Here is a 21,677-nt window from a genome sequence, read left to right as displayed (position 1 = left end):
ACAAGGAGGCATTTAGAGCTTTTAATAGCGATGACTGTTATACACATTGCGTCGATACCCTCCTTTTACCCTTCGTCGCAAAAAGAGGTGTTTTTAGTTTGACGTCGATCTCTGTCTGTGGCATAGATTTACGAATCGGTACAGAGTACCTTCTGTCTGTGGCATCTCGTAGCTCTCAAATGGATGGACCGATTTCGGTGCGGTTTTTTTTTATTTTAAAATCAGATTCCTTACCGGTGTTATAAGTTTCACATCGATGTCTGTCTGTGGCATCATTGCCATCAAACAAATGGACCGATTTTGATGTGGTTTTTCATTTGAAAGCTAGTAAGTAAACAATTTTCATTGATGCAGCTCACAGAAAGAATTTCTGGCATTAAAGTCGTTATTCTAGTAAACATGACTTTGAGGGTATTTTAAAATTTTAACTTTTTATGCTTATCTTATGGAGTAAATAATAAACTTTTATATAATTAAGTAGATATTTATTTATTAAAATGACATCAATTGGCCGCAGTAAATGCTTCAAAACTTTAATTAAATATAATATGGAAGATATGCAGCCAAGGTATATTAGTTACACATAATTTCATATGAATAAAACAAAATCACATCAAATAAAAAAATTAAAAACTAATCATTTTCAAAGCATTTTGAAACCAGTCTTACATATTTAATAATTAAACTTCAAATTAGTAACTTATTAATGTGTGGGTTTACGGTTTTATATATGAGCATAACAAAAATAAACTATTACTAAAAATATTATAAATTAGGGATATGTTATTTCAGTACAACTATTACAATATTTATTTATCATATAGAATATTAAAAAAACAGTAAACTAATCATGGAATATTAAAATCACTGGATTATTACTTATAATAGAAAATATTTTATTAACAATGTTTTAACAATCTACCCACAAGACTATATATAAATACTCATACAAGGGCAAGAATTTCGCCCTTAGTTATAGAGATTTTAAATGAGCAAAAAAAAAAACTCAAGTAAGTGACATTAAAAAAACAAGAAATTCAATTTCTATTTCTATATAGATTATCAAAAACATTCTTTTCTTTTTACATTCACAGTTAATAATATTTATTAAAAATATTACATGTATACTTGCTAATTCAAATAGGATTTATGGCGTTAACATTTTGATACCAATATATCTATAAAATTGTTATAATAAATAAGCTTTATATTTAAAAGCCCCATTAGGGGATACAGAAATTAAATCCAAAATTACTCTATTATTTCTAGTTCTAGTTTAATTTAGACAAAATTCCAATACAATTAATCTCATTATTTGCTGAGATTTTTTCATTTAAATTCAAAATTGAACAATTAGAATTTAGAAAAAAATAAATGGCAGTTTTGTTGTTAAGCTGCTATTATTGTTTCAGTTAATTATAAAATACACACATTCCTAAAATTATATTGATATTAGAATGAAGTTCTATCAATTTTGAACGCGAATTTGTATTCTATCTTATCACATATTTCGATTAAAGAATAATTGTGATATTATTGACTTTTGACATGAAATTACCAAAAAACACTTAAAAACACTGTCTCTAAACACTCACTTAAGCACTTACAACTCGTCCTTCTCAAGGTCCACATCAGAGAGATCAATGTCCTCCTCCGGAGGCAGCTCACCGTCCTTACCGTCCCAGGGTTCGGTGGTCTGGATGGACGGCATCTCGGCACCTTTGACTGGAGCGGTTTGTCCACGACCAAACGATAGGTCCCTGTGTATATCAATACATTAATTAACATCCAAATAGAGAATTATTTATTGAGGTATACTATAAAATTGATGACTTTCTCAATGTCAAAGACTTTAGATCTATCTCGGTTCTGTATTTTTTGGAACTGTAAACTATGTACAACTTTAAAAAAGACCAAAATCTGACTTCTACTTTCTGAACCTCTAGTAGATTCCCTGCTACACTGATTTGACTTTTCAAAAGCATTTGTAGATAATTTTAACGAAAGGAGATGTCCCACTCTCCATACATTGTTTGCCCCAGACAAAAAAAAACCTTTTGGGTTGGTTGTAATGTCTAGATTAATTATAAATTTTAGTTTTTGATCCTAGATTGCATAATATATCATAACATCTCACTATCTAGAAGGTAAAAATTAAAACGATTTTAAAACCCCACTATTTCCTAGATTTCTGTTTATATCTTCTAATATATAAAATTCTCGTGTCACAGTTTTCGTTGCCATACTCCTCCGAAACGGCTTGACCGATTTTGATGAAATTTTTTGTGCTTATCTATGAGAATAGGCCAAAATCTATTTTTTATACCCCTAAAGGTAGGGTAGAGGTAGTTTATATCGAGTTTCACGCGGACGAAGTCGCGGGCGTCCGCTAGTTCAATATAAAAATTGTAAGGTAACTTTAGCACATTTACATTATTGGGTCTCTTGGTATTTTTCATTTCACCTGGGGCAATTTCAGGACATGTCCTTTATACTGCCTCCGTGGCGCAGTGGTATGCGCGGTGGATTTACAAAACGGAGGTCCTGGGTTCGATTCCCGGCTGGGCAGATTAAGATTTTCTTAATTAGTCCAGGTCTGGCTGGTTGGTCTGGGAGGCTTTGGCCGTGGCTAGTTACCACCCTACCGACAAAGTCGTACCGCCAAGCGCGTTAGCGTTCCAGTACGATGCCGTGTAGAAACCGAAAGGGGTGTGGATTTTCATCCTCCTCCTAACAAGTTAGCCCGCTTCCATCTTAGACTGCATCATCACTTACCATCAGGTGAGATTGTAGTCAAGGGCTAACTTGTAAAGAAAAAAAAAAAAAATTTGTTTGTTGATAAAACTTCACCTGAGGAACTCATTGATGCCGCTCTCGGAGAAGGAGCCCCGCAGCGTGGAGAACTTGAGCTTCTTGGCGTTGACCACGGCCATGGCGGGGTAGCCGAACCCGCCCAGCTCCAGCGCCTCCTCCAGCGCCGGCTGCGCCCCGGCCTCCGACCACACCCAGCTGAGGAACCACATTCATTTATTGAAGTATGAGAGTTAAACCCATAACAGTATATAATCAGCTATCTATAATATAAAAATGAATCGCAAAATGTGTTGGTAAGCGCATAACTCAACAACGCCTGGACCAATTTGGCCAAATCTTTTTTTTAAATGTTCGTTGAAGTTCAAGGATGGTTTTTACGGCGAGAAAAATTAGAATTATTGCTGGAAAAACCCTAAAAATAGCCCTTTTCTTTTTCCCATACAAATGATTTGTAACTAAAACGTAGTCAATTTGAGTTTTATTGTTATTGTATAAAGTTCATATTAATAATAATTAGAAAACGGGGTAGGGGTAGGGTAGTGGTAGGGTAGGGGTAGTTGAAAGTTTACATCGAGTTTCACGCGGACGAAGTCGCGGGCATCCGCTAGTACTTATAATAAATCTGTAGAGAGGTCAATTCTGTACATGAAATATATTTCCAAAATAACTATCAGGGGGAGATTAGTGGTCGATACTGATGCCAAAAATGCAATAAGTAAAATTTTTGTCTGTCTGTCTGTATGTTCTTTATAGAAACAAAAACTACTCGACGGATTTTAACGAAACTTGATACAATTATTCTTCATACTCCTGGGCAGGTTATAGTATACTTTTCATCACGCTATGATCAATAGGAGCAGAGCAGTGAAGGAAAATGTTGAGAAAACGGGAGAAGTTACTCCTTTTTTAAGCTTTCGTCGCCGTCGCGAGGTAGGGTAGGGGTAGGGTATGGGTAGGGTAGTGGTAGGGTAAGGATAGGGTAGGGGTAGTAAAGAGTTTCACGCGGACGTAGTCGCGGGCGTCCGCTAGTTATGTATAAAGGTCTTAAAATTGAATAATCATTTTGATGAGCTAGGTCATAGACCAGGGTTACTATTTATGGCTTCGTAGGCCCCCATTAAAATATTCAGATGACAGTAAAGCCCTAACAAAGACCTTCCCATTTTGTTTATATGGCAGAATGTTGTAGGCACTGATGTACCCACAACAATCCAAGCTGATTCGTCTTATTGGCATTACACATTTAATTCCAAGTATTAATATAAAATAGTCTTTAATGTGCTAACAAATAAAGTTTTAGCTTTTTCTATTCTATTATATTCTAAATAAACAAACAGACAAACAAAAAGATAATTCATATTTTTTATAAATTGGAGTGGTGAGCTTGTTTCTTGACGCAAATCAAGTCAAATTTCGGAATGATATTAGACAAATTTAGTTAAAATATTTGTAATAGTAGAGTAGAGTTGGACTTGGTGTGAAAACCCACTCTTACATTGTTACAAAAGGTAGAAGGAAATTCACTGTTTTGCGCGACAGTTCGAGAATTCTCTTTCAATCTCGCGACCCATTACGTACATCTTGTCACCCCACTTTGAGAAACCTTACTAAAAATTGGATTTAGAGCTTACATGCTGACTTTCACTGGACTCAGGATATGACCAGTCCAATATAGGCAGTCCAGGATGTGCGGCAACACAGACACCACGGGCTCAGCCTGTGTGACACTCACCCCCACATCTTGGCCTTGTACTTGTCGCCGAGCCTGGCCAGCACGGAGATGTAGTCGTTGCGGCACGCCGCGTCGCAGTCCAGGATGTGCGGCAACACAGACACCACGGGCTCAGCCTGTGTGACACTCACCCCCACATCTTGGCCTTGTACTTGTCGCCGAGCCTGGCCAGCACGGAGATGTAGTCGTTGCGGCACGCCGCGTCGCAGTCCAGGATGTGCGGCAACACAGACACCACGCACAGGGGCTTCTCACTGCACGCCTTCAATGCCTCTGCGTCCACCACCTGCAGTAGAGCATGAAGGAGTAAAAGGTATAATGATCGTTGGTAACAAAAAGGCTGACAAAATTACCAAATTGCACTGGCATCGCAGGTAGGACCTGAGTTTAAGGAGCAAGTATAATGCTTGTAGAGATCGTTAGTAACAAAAGACAAACTTGCTGATCAAGATGCAAGGGCATCGCAGATAAGAGCCAAGTTTAGCCTTATGCGCTTAGATGAGATAAAACACATCCTAGCCAAAAAATTGCTACTGGCTACCAGATTTGGAGGAGCAAATCTAGTTAGTAGCAAACATTTATTGTTAGAAAGAGACGATTAGCATTCTATATATGCATAACTTGTGACTACAGGATGTAGGGTTAAGGAATTCCTTGACGATCGATCAACACTCCATGTTCTCTGCTCGTGTTGTTCTCCCTGCCTAGCCAAATTTGGTAAGATCCTGTGACTAAGTACTTAAAAGATTGTCCCGTACATTTTTTACTATCATAAGTTTTGTAGTTCAGAAATTAGAACATTGCATCCACATAACCCTCTTTAGGACCAAAATAACCATATACTCTGGGAACTTTTGGACAAACGGTTCTTTGTTTGAAGTTCGAACAACGAGTTCGAATCCGTAAGTATGTAAGTAGTAAGCTTAAACAGATCGGAAATAAAATTAATCAGAAAGAAAAAGGTAGGGAAAAACACATAGACAAAATCGCAAGCGTCCCTTAGTTTGAAAAGAATATTGAACGAAGGTTACCTGAACAATTTCTGGCGCGGGCACGTTTTCGGCGAACTTGCCGAGGGCCCAGGCCACGATGTCGCTGGAGGTGCGCCCGCCGCTGTAGTCCTCCGCGCTGTCGCTGCTCTTCTTGCCCGACGGGAAGAACTTGATGGTGGGGTACCCTTGCACCTGGTAGCGGGACGCCATCACCTGGTGGACGGTTGCGTCGACGGCTCCCAGTTTCACCTGATCATTAACAATGATGTGGTTTGAATTCTTTGATTAATTCATTAAATAACGGCCGCGTGGCGCAGTGGGTAGTGACCCTGCTTTCTGCATCCACGGCCGTGGGTTCGATTTCCACAACTGGAAAATATTTGTGTGATGAGCATGGGTGTTTTCCAGTGTCTGTGTGTATTTATACATTATATAAGTATTTATATGTAGTATATAATTGTATATTAAGATTATTATATCAACTATCTTAGCACCCATAACACAAGCTACTCTGTTTGCTTACTTTGGAGCTAGATAGTGATGTGTATTGTTTAAGTATATTTATTTATTTAAAAAAAATAAAAAATTAAATAGTTTCACAACGTGGTTTAGAGAAGTAGCATTCATTAACAACCCATATTCGGCTCACTGCTGAGCTCGAGTATCCTCTAAGAATTAGAGAGGTTAGGCTAATATAGTCCACCACACAGGCCCAATGGGGATTGGCAGACTTCACACACGCAGAGAATTAAGAAAATGCTTTGGTATGCAGGTTTCCTCACGATGTTTTTCCTTCACCGTTTGAGACACGAGATATTTAATTTCTTAAAATGCACACAACTGAACAGTTGGAGGTGCATTCCTGAGGAGGAGGATTCAAACCCACACCCTCCGGAATCGGAGGCAGAATCCATATCCACTGGGGTATCACGGCGAAATAGCATATCTACCTTAAACTAATAAACGCAATACCTAACAAATTTTCACTCCAAACGTAAGCCATTTTTGTGACTATGTGAGCGTAAGATCTAAGCTAATAACCCTCGCCGTAGCGTAGTGATGCGTCGAAGTACTCCGATTTCGGGGTACATAAAACGGCTTACGAATCCGGTGACTACATACAATCTATGTTTAATACATCTATGATACCTAACCTACTTGGGTTTAAATTATAATAAAATAATTTTCCTTGATTATATCTTTCACATAACTCTGAAAGGAATAGTTCTGGTTGAGAAAAACGAATTTGCGTAGTTGTTGCTTTTCTTTGCTGTCATTTTAAATTTCATTAATTTGACTTAGCAGATTTTTCCTTTATATTACGAATTTTTACGTTTTTTTTTTTATTCTTTACAAGTTAGCCCTTGACCACAATCTCACCTGATGGTAAGTGATGATGCAGTCTAAGATGGAAGCGGGCTAACTTGTTAGGAGGAGGATGAAAATCCACACCCCTTTCGGTTTCTACACGGCATCGTATCGGAACGCTAAATCGCTTGGCGGTACGTCTTTGCCGGTAGGGTGGTAACTAGCCACGGCCGAAGCCTCCCACCAGCCGAAATACGTCATATTTATATTATATTTATACCTACCTATTGCTTTTTTTATGTGTTCAGATTGAATTTGAGGTCAAGAATGGCATGTTCGTTATTGAAGAATGCCCCTAATTGCACATCCACTTGATTGATATGGGCACAGAATCCATTTTTGTACATTTTACAAGGTCTATTATTATTTTCTTTGGACTTAATTTTCTTTATTCCAATTCCTTAACTGGATTTTTTCTTCTATTTGAAATATTTGCGTTTCACTGTAGTATAATTAGTATATTTTGTTGAAATCGAGCCAAATTCTAAAATAGGGCATATCAGTCTGAAATAGCATTTCATACTTTGTCGTGTTAAACAAAGACGTAGTTATTAGCACTGACGACTAATTTGATGTTACAATCGCACTTTGTTGTTTTGTTTTCTTTCTACAATCGCTAAAGACTCGTTTTATGATACGAACCCGCATAGGTAACCACATAACGAAGCAGCTAAATTAGCATAATGATACTCCATAATTATTTAACACTAGAGGACGCCCGCTACTCCGTCCGCCCTTAGATCCAGCCCTTACAGAAGTCTAAAATATAAAATCGATGTATAAATGGAGTAACGTCTCCCGTTTTCCCAACATTTCCCTTCACTGCCCTGCTTCTATTGATCGTAGCGTGACAAAAAGTATACTTTTACAACTTAAAAGTTTCATTAAAATCCGTCGAGTAGTTTTTTTTTCTATAACGAACATACAGACATTCAGACAAAAATTATACTGATTGCATTCTGGCATCATGCCTGATCACATTGAAGTCAGGGGTAACCTGTATATGAATTAAATAAAATAATATTTAGGAAACCAGTTGGCTATGCGAAAAGGGAAAATGCGGTGTTACCGAAAGTAACATAATGTTTACACGAATACTACAATATAATAATAATTTGTGACGAGTAAATCGATTTTATAGCAGAAATTTTATAGTTGATAAAACTGGACTGGACGTAACGAATTCTTATCAGAAGCGGTTTCAGAAACTGGTAAAACTAGTGCACAACCAAATGGCATAAATGTGAATACTTTATTAAGTTATTTAAATAAAAACTGAAATAAATTACAATCCATACTAATTACTTAATAATATACTCAGAGGCACAATTATCCGCCCACTGTAATATACTCGCGTCATATTAAAGTGGGCGAATAATTTTGCCTCTGAGTATGTATTGATACTGGATGTGCCCTGAAGATTTATATGCATAGATTGTGTTTCATGAAAATAATGGAACAACGAGTATCATATGAGGGTGTTCAAGTATACATATATTAAATACAGTGTAGTGTTCTGGACTATAATTTAAATATCATGTGTGCTATTTTAGACTTAATATTTAAAGATCCTGTGGTATTTCATGGAGCATATTGTGAGGATTCTCACTCAGGAACCCTGACGTTGTTTGGCCCTTTTAAGCCTAATAAAGGACACGAACCTAATTTATAGAGACTTGTCTGTTATACAGGATGCTCGGGAGTATTTTCCTAACTCTAGGATTATATCTGGAAAATTAATTAAATAAGTTCAAGGAACATGTGTTCTAAAATGAATATTTTCGGAGTAAATAATACTTCTTTTGTAAATAGATCTTAAAATGTGTCCCTTATGTAGACATCCTTATAATTATGATGTAGCGAAACATATTAATTGATAAATATCACGAAACAGCTAATTAGTGAAGTAATCGCTAAAGTCAGATACAGGCTGCATCCATACCAATATCAGAAAGTGCATGGGCTTATAATTATCAGGCCTGTCCTAAAGTAATCAAGAAAATCACTGCACCACAGATGTCGTCGTTCTCGTCAAAAATGTACTCTAGTACTGTCATCATCATCCTAACTTGTCATTGAATAAAAAAATATTTCTTTTCATTTTACCTTAAGGCGTGTATTACATGGATAGTCGAAATTATTTGAATTACTTTCTTTGACCTCTTATAATAAAAGGACGCACAATCGTGTAGAAAATTTCACTTAAAAACTGGCCAATTTTGCTTTGACAGTTTTAGAATGATCGATAAAGAAAATTATACCTAAAGGTCTTTAAATTTAGTCGAATATTCAATAAAATCCCAAATTTAGAGCAAATTCAACCTTACTAACAGGCGATCGATGGACATTAAGAACTACCGCGTGGCCTGGACCTGCGGGAAAAAGAAAAGTAGGCAGACCAAAGACCCGCTGGTGCGATGATATCGTCCAATTAGGAGAAAGGAACTGGCTCACTGACGCTAAGAATAGAAGCGAGTGGTATCGGCTGGAGGAGGCCTATACCCAATGAGGGGTCCTTACATAGATTACTAAGACTAATTTACTAAAACTTACTCGTTTAACAGTTCCCCTAACATACTAATACACTAACCTACTAATATATATAGCATAATAAAAAAAATAAAAAAACTCAATATTGTTACTGTTGTTAAAAATTTTGTAAAACCTCAACACCTTGAAGTTATGGGAAATACTCTCGAGCACCCTGTATATGCCAAAATAATATGCTTACCTTGCCCTTGAGTTCCGTGGCAGCCTTGGCCCAGTGCGGCTCGAGGTTCTTGCAGTGTCCGCACCAGGGCGCGAAGAACTCCACCAGCCACATGTCATCACTGTCCAACACCAACTCTTTGAAGTTGCTATCCGTCAGCTCCACCACATCTGACTGTGGACATATAATATTTATAAAGACTGTAAGACAATACAAATAACAACATCATTTTTAGAATTTTCAGATTTACATCATCATGAGCCTTTTTTATTTATAGTATACTAGCGGACGCTTGCGACTTCGTCCGCGTGAAACTCGATGTAAACTTTCAACTACCTCTACCCTTCCCCTACCCTACCCGTAAAAAAAAGTAAAAAGTATCCTATGTCCTTCTCCTGGCTCTAAACTACCTCCCTGCCAATTTTCAGCTAAATCGGTTCAGCCATTCTTGAATTATAAGTGGAGTTAGTTACTCCACTTATAACTCAAGAATGGCTGAACCGAGTTAGCTGACACGACACGACTTTCTTTTATATATATATATATGAAGCTTTTTGTATAAAAAATATTTTTTAATATGCTTTTAATGTAAAAAATCTTTATGTGTTGGATAGTCCATTTATCCAGGAAGCCTATCTAACATCAAGAGCATCAATAGCACTGGAAAACACTTTTTGAGAGCTTCTATTGCGTGCGCTGCGTAAAAAGTTATAGTCCTGCAAAAATGTATGACAGGATTGTTTTCCTTTATGTTCAAAAGGGGATCCACGAGGGCAAATTCGCAAGTGTCCGCTTGTAAACCATAAGACGACACACATAACAACATCATTATGAGCCTTTTTAACCGACTTTAATAAAAGGAGAAGATTCTAAAGTTGATTGGTATGTTTTTTAGACTGTCGTCATCATCATCAGCTCATTTTTGATGACCTACTTCCATATAAGGAAGATACATGGAGCCAGCTTTCCTTATAGGATTGGATTTAGAGATTAGACCTAATATTTTTTGAGCAGTAGAATATGTTCAGTAAAGTTATACTAAGTAAATTAAAAAAAAAAGAATATCAGTAGTGTCATAAACAAATAATTTCCTGTCCCCTTCATATAAGCGAAAAGTTCCTGTGCCTGTGGGGTCGCGACACATTGGGCAGGATCAAATATTACACCAGACAGTAACCTTACTTCATCATTAACATGATAACCCATATTCGGCTCACTGTTAAGCCTGAGTCTCCTCTTAGAATGAAAGGGATTAGACCTTAGTCCACCATGCTGGCCTAATGCGGATTGGCAGACTTCACATACGTAGAGAAATATGAAAATTCTCAGGTATGCAGCTTTTCTCGCGATGTTTTTCCTTCACCGTTTGCGACACGTGATATTCAATTTCCTAAAATGCATGTCCCGGACCGGATTCGAACCTACACCCTCCGAATCGAAGGCAGAGGTCATATTTACTGGGCTATCACAGCCTCGTAACTTATAGAGCTTTATTTTAGTTATTGATTCTCTAATGGGAGACATTCTATACCACGACACAGCTAGTTTTTTTATTCTATACGTCTATTACCATTCTCTAATACCGCCTACTTGATTATTTTTTAAATAATTATTTGGTTGCGAAATACTTTAACCTCAATAGTAATGTATGCACGTAATTTTTTAAAGGTCAATCTGACGTGGCCGATTTCTAGAAACCATAGAAAAGTGATAGCTTGTGCGTAGGAAGATTGTGGGCGACATCACAAATGTAACATCGAAATTAGTTACGTATTTATTCTTAAGTATTTCAAACAGCACAGAACTATGTAGATAACAATCTGGTAGCATACCAGCTTCATCCGCATATATTTAATTGGATACTATCCATTAGAAAGTGAATTTTGGAAAACCTTTTCTTATAGGATGCCTACACCATAATAAACAACTACTTGTTAAATTATTTCAACTGAGGCTTGTGATGAGTGGATATGACCTCTGTCTTCAGGAGAGAGAGGAGAGTAGGTTCGAGTCCGGTCTGGGATATGAACCTCTAACTTTACAGTTATGTGCATATTAAGAAATATGTGCCTCGAACAGTGAAGGAAAACATAGTGAGGGAACTTGCATACCTGAGAATTTTCTTAATTCTCTAGGTGTGTTTGCCAATCCACATTGGGCCAGCGTGGTGGACTATTAGCCTAACCTCTCTCATTCTGAGAGCCACCAGTGAGCCAATATGGGTTAATGATGATAATGACTTGCTAAATTCAGGGGGTTTGAGATGAGTGTTATTATGCTAGGAACACATCTTTATGCTGCCTGATGTGCCTGTCAACCTGAGGCAGAGGTTCAAGTCTTGTGTGCTCAATAATATGGTTGCTAGTGTAGTTACACTAGCAACCATATTATTGAGACAGCAGTGCTGCTTTTAACAGATGCAGAAAGAGCTAGACTACTACAAAATTGACACTCATTTAAATTGGAAAAATCATATACACAAAACGAAAAATAAATTATCGAAATTTATATATGGACTTAAAGAATTAAAAAGAACCACTGACATGAAAACTGCATTAGCTGCATTTTATGCCTATGGGTACGCGTGGTTAAGGTATGGGGTAATCCTTTGGGGAAATAGCACAAACGCCCAAGATTTGTTTATACTTCAAAAAAAGTGTATACGCATCCTCGTACATATAAGTAAGACTGAATCATGCCAACCGTATTTCAAACAACTAAAAATATTGACCCTGCCCTGCATATATATTTTTGAAATATGTAAATTTGTGAGAAAAAATTTTCATTTTTACGAAAAAGTCGATAACTCTTATAAACCACGGCGCTTCCGCGAAAAAAACGAAAATAAACTAATTTACCCTCTTTCAAAATTAATACTCCACAGCTCCGGCCCATACGCAATGTCAATAAAAATTTACAACAACCTTCCAGACCGTATACGTAATGAGGCGAAAGATATTGCTTTCAAAAAGAAATTAAGGGACTTTCTGGTCGAAAAGTGCTATTACACGGTGAATGACTACTTGAATGACAAATAAAAACAAAAAATAAAATCGGTCTCCCTATCACTCACTCGACAAAAGGCTACGCCCAAACTGGGTATCCATAACTTGCATTATGTAATAAAATGTAACTTGTAATTATTATTATTATATTGTATAATGTAATGTATGGTATTGCTTGATATTAAATAAATAAATAAATAAAAAATGATAAAGACATATTTCATGAACTGAAATGGTATATATGTTGCTACCTTGGTATTGACTATATTTTTACTGATTAGCTTAGCTGCGATCAAATTTTGAAAATAATAACAAAATTGCTACATTAAGCTAGCACCTGCTATCTTCTACTTCAAGGTCAAAATGCAACTACTATTATTACAGAAAGGTCACAAAATCATGATATTGCCTGCAGTCTATAATTTTGACAAGATTTCCATAATAGTTATATTATTTTACAAAATAGATAAAATCTTTATGACTCTCGAGTTTTGAATTTTATGAAAAATTAATTAAATTTTAAATACTAAATAGCCTGGCTAGACATTATGTCATGGTTTTTATGCAAAAACATACTTTGCTTTATTTAGATTATAAAACTATACAAAACTATACTAGTACTATAAATTTAAATTGAATAAAAAGAAATGAATATAAATATTACATATATTTATATTACATATATTTATATTACATATATTTTTATTAATTTCTCTACCATTATACAATAAATTATTGCCGTACTTTAACAAATTAATTAAAACAGTTAAGAAAAAATAATAATTTAATCAATATTTTTTAGCGTAGCGTAGCATATTTTAATTAATCATTATCAAACATTCTTCTGCGAAATAGGTGAGCTTGCAAAGAGTTGAATCTAGACTTTTTAATGGGCAATGTATTATAAGGCTTAATAATTTGCCTTTCATCTTGAGTTTGAACATTTACTTTCCATGGTATATAATGACCATATAGGCTTTTCATTAACTTCTGCTGAATCAATGTTCAAAAATATCTGAGTGCACTGTTGTTTAGTTAATGAGTAAGTTTGAACTTACATTTTATGAAAAAAAAAACATGTTTGCTTTGTATAAATTTAAAATAGCATGAAATCAGACACTATTTTGAGCAAAGAAATATTTTCAATTGTAGTAGTACTTTTAACAAACAACAATCAAACAAATAAATGAAATATGTGAGTAGATCATTAGATCTCTTTTTAATAAATAACTTTAAATAGTTTAAAAGACTAAAAAACACATTTTTAGCACACACTAAAAATTACAAATTTTGGATTTAAGTCACGTGATTATTTTTTTTCGTATTTCTGACAGCAAATCCTTTTATTTGATATCCATATCAAGGATTTCAAACAGCCAGTCCGCCATCTTGGGGAGGCCGCCATATTGGATTTGTAACGACGTTTCTCAGTGTGTGTGCAAAATTTCATCCTAATCGTCAAATTAAGATTCCAAGATCATCTTACATACATAATTGAAGTGAAGCTAATATAAAGAGTGTAAAAAGGAAATCTTTTTTTTTACGTCAACTATGAAGTTTATATAATGCCTTAATTATTGTATTTATAAATTTTACCTTATCAGAAGAAGATCCACCAGATTTCTTTCCAAGGTTTTCATATGCTTTCTCTTTGGCCGCCTTGAGGGCTGCGTCCACAAATGCCTCTGCAGTTCTTTGGCCCTGGTATGGGTTATGTTTGCTTCCTGAAAACACTTTGATGGTAGGGAAGCCTGTGACGCCATATTTCTGAGCAAACTCTTTGTATTGATCAGCATCTACGGCTCCTACTTTCACTATGCCCTGGTAAACAAATAATTCATTTTAAAACAAACAAGGAAAGATATTAACTATTAGTATATATTAGTATTCCCCACCAGGTGGACTGACAACATCAAGTCACAAGGATTCCCTGGATGCAGGTGGCTCACAACTACAAAAGGCCTATGTCCTGCAGTGGACGTCCATCAGCTGATATGATGATGATGTTCATGGATGATGATATATTTTTACCACTTAAATGGTTTATTTCTGTTAAATATCTAAAATCTTGTGTCACAGTCTTTGTTTGCACACCTCAGAAACAGGTGAAAAAACATTAAAATACTAATTTTAATGTTTTTTTTTGTATATTTAATAGGTATGAGATCAGAATGTATTTTCCTCCTACTCCCACACCTAATTTTCAAAATTTTTGTATTTTTATAGGAGAAAGCAACAGAAGGCTATTTCTTTTATATTATTTTGTTTTGATTTCAAATTGTCTAGCTGCACAATAGCACTTAATATTGTGTAGGAATATAGTCTATCTACATGATAGTCTATCTAATGATATCTAGCAGTTAGCACTATCAGTTAAACCCAACTAGCAGTTCCGACTAGGATTTTAAAGAAAACACTCTAATAAAATTATAATTAGAAGGTAGTTGGAAATAAATTTGACTTACCTTGAGAGCTCGGGCAGCCTTCTGGTACTCAGGGACAAGGTTTTTACAGTGCCCACACCAAGGCGCAAAGAACTCTACGATCCATAACTCGTTAGATTTTGTGACCAGACGTTCGAAATTACTTGGTGTTAGTTCAACTACGTCCGAGGATGAGTCGTATAGGGCATACGAACTCGTCACAAGTAAAATAATACCTGAAATAAGTCACACATATCAAGTAAAACACGTATGTAAATAGAAAACGCCGGTTGAAAACCGTAAAGGGAAAATTTCACACAAATTATATGTTTATAAACTTACCTAATAACTGTGAATACAACATTTTATACTTAAACAAATATCCTACAATCAAATTAATGAGTTAACGTAATTTAATTCAATTTAAAACGTTTTGTCCGCAATAGAAAACCGTGAATAATGAAAATGGAAACAACCTCGAAACAACACGTCAATTCTTTTGGCAAAATATCATGGACAAGATACTATAAATTGTCAATGGATTTCGTGGTTATTGTTCATTGGTCAATTCAATTTTCGCGCGTTTAATGTGATGGACGTTAACCTTTAAAAGTTTAATGAACTTTGAAACTGCTCAGAGGATACACATTTTTTAGCCTGTAGCCAATGTTAAAATTCTAGTGTATTTGTCTGTGTTAATACAGAGTAAAAATATGTAATATATATTTGTCTATGATTTTCGAGAAAACAAAAATTATCCTCTCTCCCCTATTTTTATTTATTTCGCAATACTTCTTTTAAGTGTAAAAAATATAAAACAAGAAATAATTTATCGTCTAATGTTTACCGATAAGAGTTATGTTAAGAAGAAAAATTCGCAGCTTTTGTTATAAAGGTGCGTCTGTTTACTAATTTTTATGACAGGTTATGTTTCGTATTTTTGGGTGGACAAGATAGTCAATTTAGGCGGGAAATCTATCAAGCGGATCGCGTCTTCTCACACGTTGATCATTTTTAAATTTTATTTTATTTCAGTGGACAGATTAATTCATAAAATGAGTGCTCCTAACGCGAAGCCCTTCACTGTTCTCGTGGAGGGTAACATTGGAAGCGGCAAAACGACTTTTCTGGAACATTTTCAACAATTTGAAGATATAACTCTGCTTACGGAGCCAGTGGAGGAATGGCGCAACCTTAGGGGATGGAATCTTTTGGTAAGGTTAATTTATTACATGGTAAAATAATATAACACTCCAGGTAAGTATCATGGCATTCTGTTGTAATGAAAAATTTTATACCTGCATAATATTTTTTCTAGGCCACCCACAATTTATCAACTTATTTTTCTCTATTCTAGTAAAATGTTTTGTTATAATATTAGTTTTTATTCAATAAAGAAGTGTGGGGATCCTGAGAATGTTAAAACCTATATATATTCTCAAGATTTCATCAACACCTTAACATCAGTAGGTACATTGTCTGATACATTTGCTCAAATTGTTGCTATTGGCTCTACAGGGTAGTATCTCCGAAAATGAGAATTCACTACAACAGCTTCAGACTACATTTTTTAAAAGTGCTTGTTAAAGGAGCCTATACAATGCTTTTTATGAAGATTAGATATACGTGTGTCCTCTGTCATTACTACCTAAAGCTTTTATTTACATTTTGTATCTCTGGTAGCATGTTGGGTCTTAAATCTACGTGAAGTTTATTATTATTTAGAACTTAACCTACCTGGACATGGTGCTGGACATTTAATATGTCCAGCTCCAAATTGAGAAGTTAATTTTGTTGCCAATTTTTTTGTCAATACCATGAAAAAATTGGCATACATATAGGTATGTTGAGAATCTTGTCCATTGCGGGACAAAGGCCTCTTGTATGAACTTACTTATATTACATACAAACTGGTATTCTCTTATGAAAAAAGAATAAAAGGCATAAATAGATTTTCATCTGATAAATTATTTTCCCAGGATCTCATGTACAAAGACCCATCAAAATGGGCGATGACATTCCAAGCGTATGTGTCAATGACAATGTTGGACATGCACCGACGGCCGACCTCTACGCCGGTGAAGCTGATGGAGAGGTCGCTGTACAGCGCCAGGTACTGCTTCGTGGAGCACATGATGAGGCAAGGAACCCTGCATCCAGCACAGTTTGCAGTTCTAGATGAGTGGTTCAGATTTATACAAAGGGAAATACCAATTGAAGCTGACTTGATTGGTAAATATTTGTTGTTTGTTCTAACAAATAAATTGTGTGTTTTTATTGTATTGTATAAAGATAATTTTTAATTAGCAAAATGGATTTTTTTTTAATGTAAGATATGTGTATAGAGAATGTATATCAGTGTACTACAACCCTACTCAATGTGTACTGTTTACCAACAAAATCGCACTAGTAACTTCACACCTAGTAATTATTTTAAGTTTTTCTTAAATTAATAAAAAAAATTAATAAACTTAATAACAAGTTTATTAATTTTTTTTATAAATAAACTAATTGTTTAAGCTTATTAATAAGCTTATGGTAATTTAATTGTTCTAAGCTATTAATAAGCTTAGAACAATTAAATTACCATATTTTGAATAAAATGTTATAAACAAGCAATACACAATTTAAAATTAACAAGTCAATATAATATAATAGTCAATGCGGAATATTAAGCCAAAAAAAAAAAAAAAATATATAATGAATTTTGTAGCAAATAATTTCATAACTGGATCAAATGTTTACATATTGCATGTACAATTGTTTCAAAACCAAGAATAAATGTTTAAAGTAACTGTTTATCAATATTAATTGAAACAATTTATTGTGATCATTAAGAGTACCACAATATCAAAGGGTGTTAACTAATAGAAAAAATCAGTTTCTTTGAATTAATATGCATTTGGAAAAAAATGTATTCAGAATAAATTCAGAAATAGTAATGGAAGTTATAATATTTGTATTTCTACATGACACTTTCTAACATTGTCAACCAATGAATGAATGAAATAACTCACTGGATTTTAGTGCAGTTTGGTAGTTAATGATTTTTTTAACATTTTCCAGTGTATCTCAAAACAACCCCATCAGTTGTTTACGAGAGGATAAAGAGGAGAGCAAGGTCGGAGGAGCAATGTGTGCCGCTGTCCTACATCGAGGAGCTGCACCAGCTGCATGAGGAGTGGCTGGTCAGCAGGACATTTGCTGAGTGCCCTGCACCTGTAAGTTGCTGAGGCTGATTAATGAAATACAGTGAAATCCATTTACAATGACATTGAAAACAAAAGCCTGCCAACCTTTGATGGCCTTCGTGGCGCAGTGGTATGTGCGGTGGATTTACAAGACAGATGTCCTGGGTTCCATCCTCAGTTGAGCCAATTGAGGTTTTCTTAATTGGTCCAGGTCTGGCTAGTGGCAATGCTTCGGCCGTGGCTAGTTACCACCCTACGGGCAAAGACGTACCGCCAAGCGATTAACCATTCCAATACAATGTGGTGTAGAAACTGAAAGGGGTGTGGATTTCATCCTCCTACTTACAAGTTAGCCTGGTTCCATCTTGGATTGCATCATCACTACGGTTCAAGTGAGATTGCAGTTGAGGGCTACTTTAAGAGGCATAACGGAACAATGAGCAACCTACTTTGGTTCCTCAGCGACACTAAATGTGAGTATTGGCGACCTGGGCCTGGCGACCTGCTAAGGCTGGATGGAGTTAATCTAGTGGGAATGGCCCAGAAGGAAGAAGAAGAAGAGACTTTTATTCAATACTATGTAATTTCAATACTATGTAAATATTATATCAAAAAAATCTTTTCTCTATTGATTCCAGGTGCTCATGATAGACGCTGATTTGGACCTGACCCAAATAACCGAGGAGTACAAAAAGAGTGAACACCAAATCCTCAGGCGTGCAGTGAACGTGGTCATGCAGTCGCCCAACAAACTCTCACCAAAGAAAGCAATCACCGGCTCTGCTATCAAGATAGCACCGCGGTTAACTCTATAACAGATCAGTATTTCATTAGTTTAAGGCGTACACACTTTTGACATGTCACTAGCTACAATTGTGTAGAAAATTTAACATCACTGTTTACAGTCTGTTTGATAAAATACTATTATTTTCTAATGGTCTAAGATATGAATTTGAAACAATCTTCATCCATCCGTTTAAGGTATCAAAGTGTCTTAAATCGATTATAATATGTTAAAAAAATATATTCTTATTAGATCTAAAAACTTCTGGGTGAACTATTTAAACCATAATTAACTATTTATTAATGATAGTTTGACTAGGATTATTTAGCAAGTCTAACTCTCAATTTATTTTCTACATCTAGCATACTTTCTATACATTTTTAGGCATTTTATGAAAGTGCAGCAAAAAAAATAGCCCAAATGCCATTTGGAGCGATAGCTAATATGGCACTAAAGTTGTAGGATGACTCAGAACCAATTTGAGCAGGTTCAATGACTCGTTATTTCCATACATTTTATTGAGTTTCAAAAGTGCCACAAATGACTAGTTGTAAAGCTTAAAAAAAGGGCCAGAAATGAATGATCCCCAATTATTTAAAACAGTCCCACACAGATAGTAGAAGATTGTTTCTAATTCTGATCTTATACTATAAGCAAATAAGTATATAGTATTCTTCAGTTATAAAGAAGTATATGTCATATGACATGAATATATGGAAGGGTAATATATAAATAAATAAATAAAAATATTTTTTTCATTTAAACATTGTAATAAAATTTAAATAAACGAAATATCACATGCAGAGTTACAGTAATAGTATTTTATGAAACTGGTGGCTTGTAATCAATTTGCTTGAGTCATAATGTGATTCTTTGCTTTTTTAATTTATAGGTAGGTGCATATTGCATCCTTCACAGATATGATTTTAATATTTTATGTGTATGTGCATAACAAACCCAGTAATTTTAATGTGAATTTCAAAAATTTTGAACATTTATAATTGCTGAATTTATTGATGTTGATATTTATTTGAATAAAAATACTTTTGTAATAATATAATGCTACAGATTATTACTATACACTTGTATAAAAAAATCTGTCAAATACTTTTGAACTTTTTGAAAATTCTATCATTTTATGGTAGTCCATGTACAGGGATTTATTCGAGCGTCTTGAGGGCCAGTTAGATTTGTTAGATAAGATGATATGAAGAATAATATGATCTGATGACCCACCATACCTTAATTTGACACATAATTAATTTGTTTCAAATAGGCTAAGTTTATATAATTTTTGTAACGTTGGGGTTTGTGTGTTTGCAGTAAATAATGGCTCTACCAGTATTTCTGATGATAGATTTTTTCACTAATCTGATGGGTTGACTTCGGGCAATAACATAGGTAGGTATTAGAAGCACTCAACAACAAGGTCCCTTGTGTTTATATGCTGCGCTCGAATAAATCCCAGAATCCTCTATTGGGCTCCCCCACTGTTACAGTTATTATCAGTTTTCAAAACTGGTCTACGGTGGAAAAAGGTGGAAAAAAAATTCAATTTTATAAAATTGAAAATTATCTGATATGTTTGAGTAGGATTTTTCTACCTTCAACTACCAAATTGAACCAAGTTCAGAAATTCTATTTACACCAGAAATAACAAAAATTTAAGTAATAATAAAATAGTTATTAAATAAGTTAAGACATTATGTAATATTAATATGGTATATTATGGTACATGATTTGTATTTAATAAATTAATGCAAAATTGATACCAATTGAAATTGTACTGGTACCAATAGTAATTCCAAACTATTGTCATACTTCTTACATATTTCTTGATAAAATTAGTTTATAAAAAAACCTGAGTAGAGTAGATTGAATATATTTTTTCCTTAATTGCATTTAATATTCTATGTTTTGCATACAATATTTTTGATAGGTTGTTTGATAATTGTGTGGAATATACTTTTATTGCTAACTAGTTAATTACTTACAAAATCCTTAATTCATCTTGTGGTATAAATTGTTCCCTTTTGTCAAAATTTTTTTTTCTACAAATACTTTTGTTTTTTTTTATTATCATATAAATGTAATTAAGTTGATACTACAAAATTTTGTGGAAAAAAACTAAAAGAGAGATTTCTTTTATATCTGTCGTTACTATATGCAAATACTGCTTTTTAAAAAATACCTGTCTGACAAGATCTCCAAAGGGATGATTACAAAACTGTATTCCTGGTTCTGTGTTGTTGTTTAACTTGTTAGTTAACATAAACATAAATTATTGTAAATCTGAAATTGTACAAAAATATTGTTAATATTGGCTATTTTAAGGATGGATGGCTGGTCCAAAATTATATTTATGAATCTCTGATAATAAAGATGACAAATAAATACCAGTGAAAAAACAAGTACTTTCATACGATACGCATATTTAATAAAAGAATATTCCATGTACATAATTGCCTTTTTTATTTTTATAATTTTTAAAAATGAATTCTCCCATTTTTCTCTTGGAATAATTTTTATGGTTTTTAAGTCTGTGAAACTTTAAGAAAAATAAATGTGTTACCATATTCAAATTAATATTTTTCACTTTCCACGGATATGATCATCAAAAAAGGTTCGTGTTCCTTTAAATTTCTTCGTTGCGATTTT

The 21,677-nt window shown here is 34.6% G+C and overlaps 2 protein-coding genes across 2 annotated transcripts; one reads left to right on the top strand and one right to left on the bottom strand.

The window, feature by feature from the left end:
• Positions 1-463: 463 nt before the first annotated feature.
• LOC112044400 (protein disulfide-isomerase A6 homolog) lies at positions 464-15,552 on the bottom strand. Its single transcript, XM_052881237.1, has 8 exons — positions 15,387-15,552; positions 15,087-15,280; positions 14,218-14,442; positions 9,638-9,790; positions 5,578-5,787; positions 4,678-4,832; positions 2,851-3,009; positions 464-1,760 (listed from the first exon to the last, which is right to left on the bottom strand). Exons 1-8 carry the CDS (start codon positions 15,406-15,408, stop codon positions 1,604-1,606), a joined length of 1,275 nt encoding a protein of 424 aa, XP_052737197.1. The 5' UTR covers positions 15,409-15,552; the 3' UTR covers positions 464-1,603.
• Positions 15,553-15,777: 225 nt separating this feature from the next.
• LOC112044401 (deoxynucleoside kinase) lies at positions 15,778-21,481 on the top strand. Its single transcript, XM_024080241.2, has 5 exons — positions 15,778-15,939; positions 16,080-16,258; positions 17,024-17,276; positions 18,111-18,265; positions 18,874-21,481. The coding sequence occupies exons 1-5, from the start codon at positions 15,903-15,905 to the stop codon at positions 19,048-19,050; spliced, it is 801 nt and encodes a 266-aa protein (XP_023936009.1). The 5' UTR covers positions 15,778-15,902; the 3' UTR covers positions 19,051-21,481.
• Positions 21,482-21,677: the final 196 nt, after the last annotated feature.

This window comes from Bicyclus anynana, chromosome 1 (assembly GCF_947172395.1).
Source record: "Bicyclus anynana chromosome 1, ilBicAnyn1.1, whole genome shotgun sequence".
In the NCBI taxonomy this organism is placed as follows: domain Eukaryota; kingdom Metazoa; phylum Arthropoda; class Insecta; order Lepidoptera; family Nymphalidae; genus Bicyclus; species Bicyclus anynana.
This window is presented reverse-complemented; position numbering and strand designations above follow the sequence as displayed.

Bases quoted from the DNA above. Each gene is read 5' to 3' on its own strand.
- LOC112044400 (XM_052881237.1), bottom strand. From the start codon at position 15,408: ATGTTGTATTCACAGTTATTAG. The intron at 9,791-14,217 runs GTAAAATTTATA...ATATGTCCACAG, and splicing joins GTGGATCTTCTTCTGATAAG to TCAGATGTGGTGGAGCTGAC. The intron at 5,788-9,637 runs GTAAGCATATTA...GTTAATGATCAG, and splicing joins CCACGGAACTCAAGGGCAAG to GTGAAACTGGGAGCCGTCGA.
- LOC112044401 (XM_024080241.2), top strand. From the start codon at position 15,903: ATGTTAAGAAGAAAAATTCGCAGCTTTTGTTATAAAG. The intron at 16,259-17,023 runs GTAAGGTTAATT...TTATTTTCCCAG, and splicing joins TTAGGGGATGGAATCTTTTG to GATCTCATGTACAAAGACCC. The intron at 17,277-18,110 runs GTAAATATTTGT...AACATTTTCCAG, and splicing joins AATTGAAGCTGACTTGATTG to TGTATCTCAAAACAACCCCA.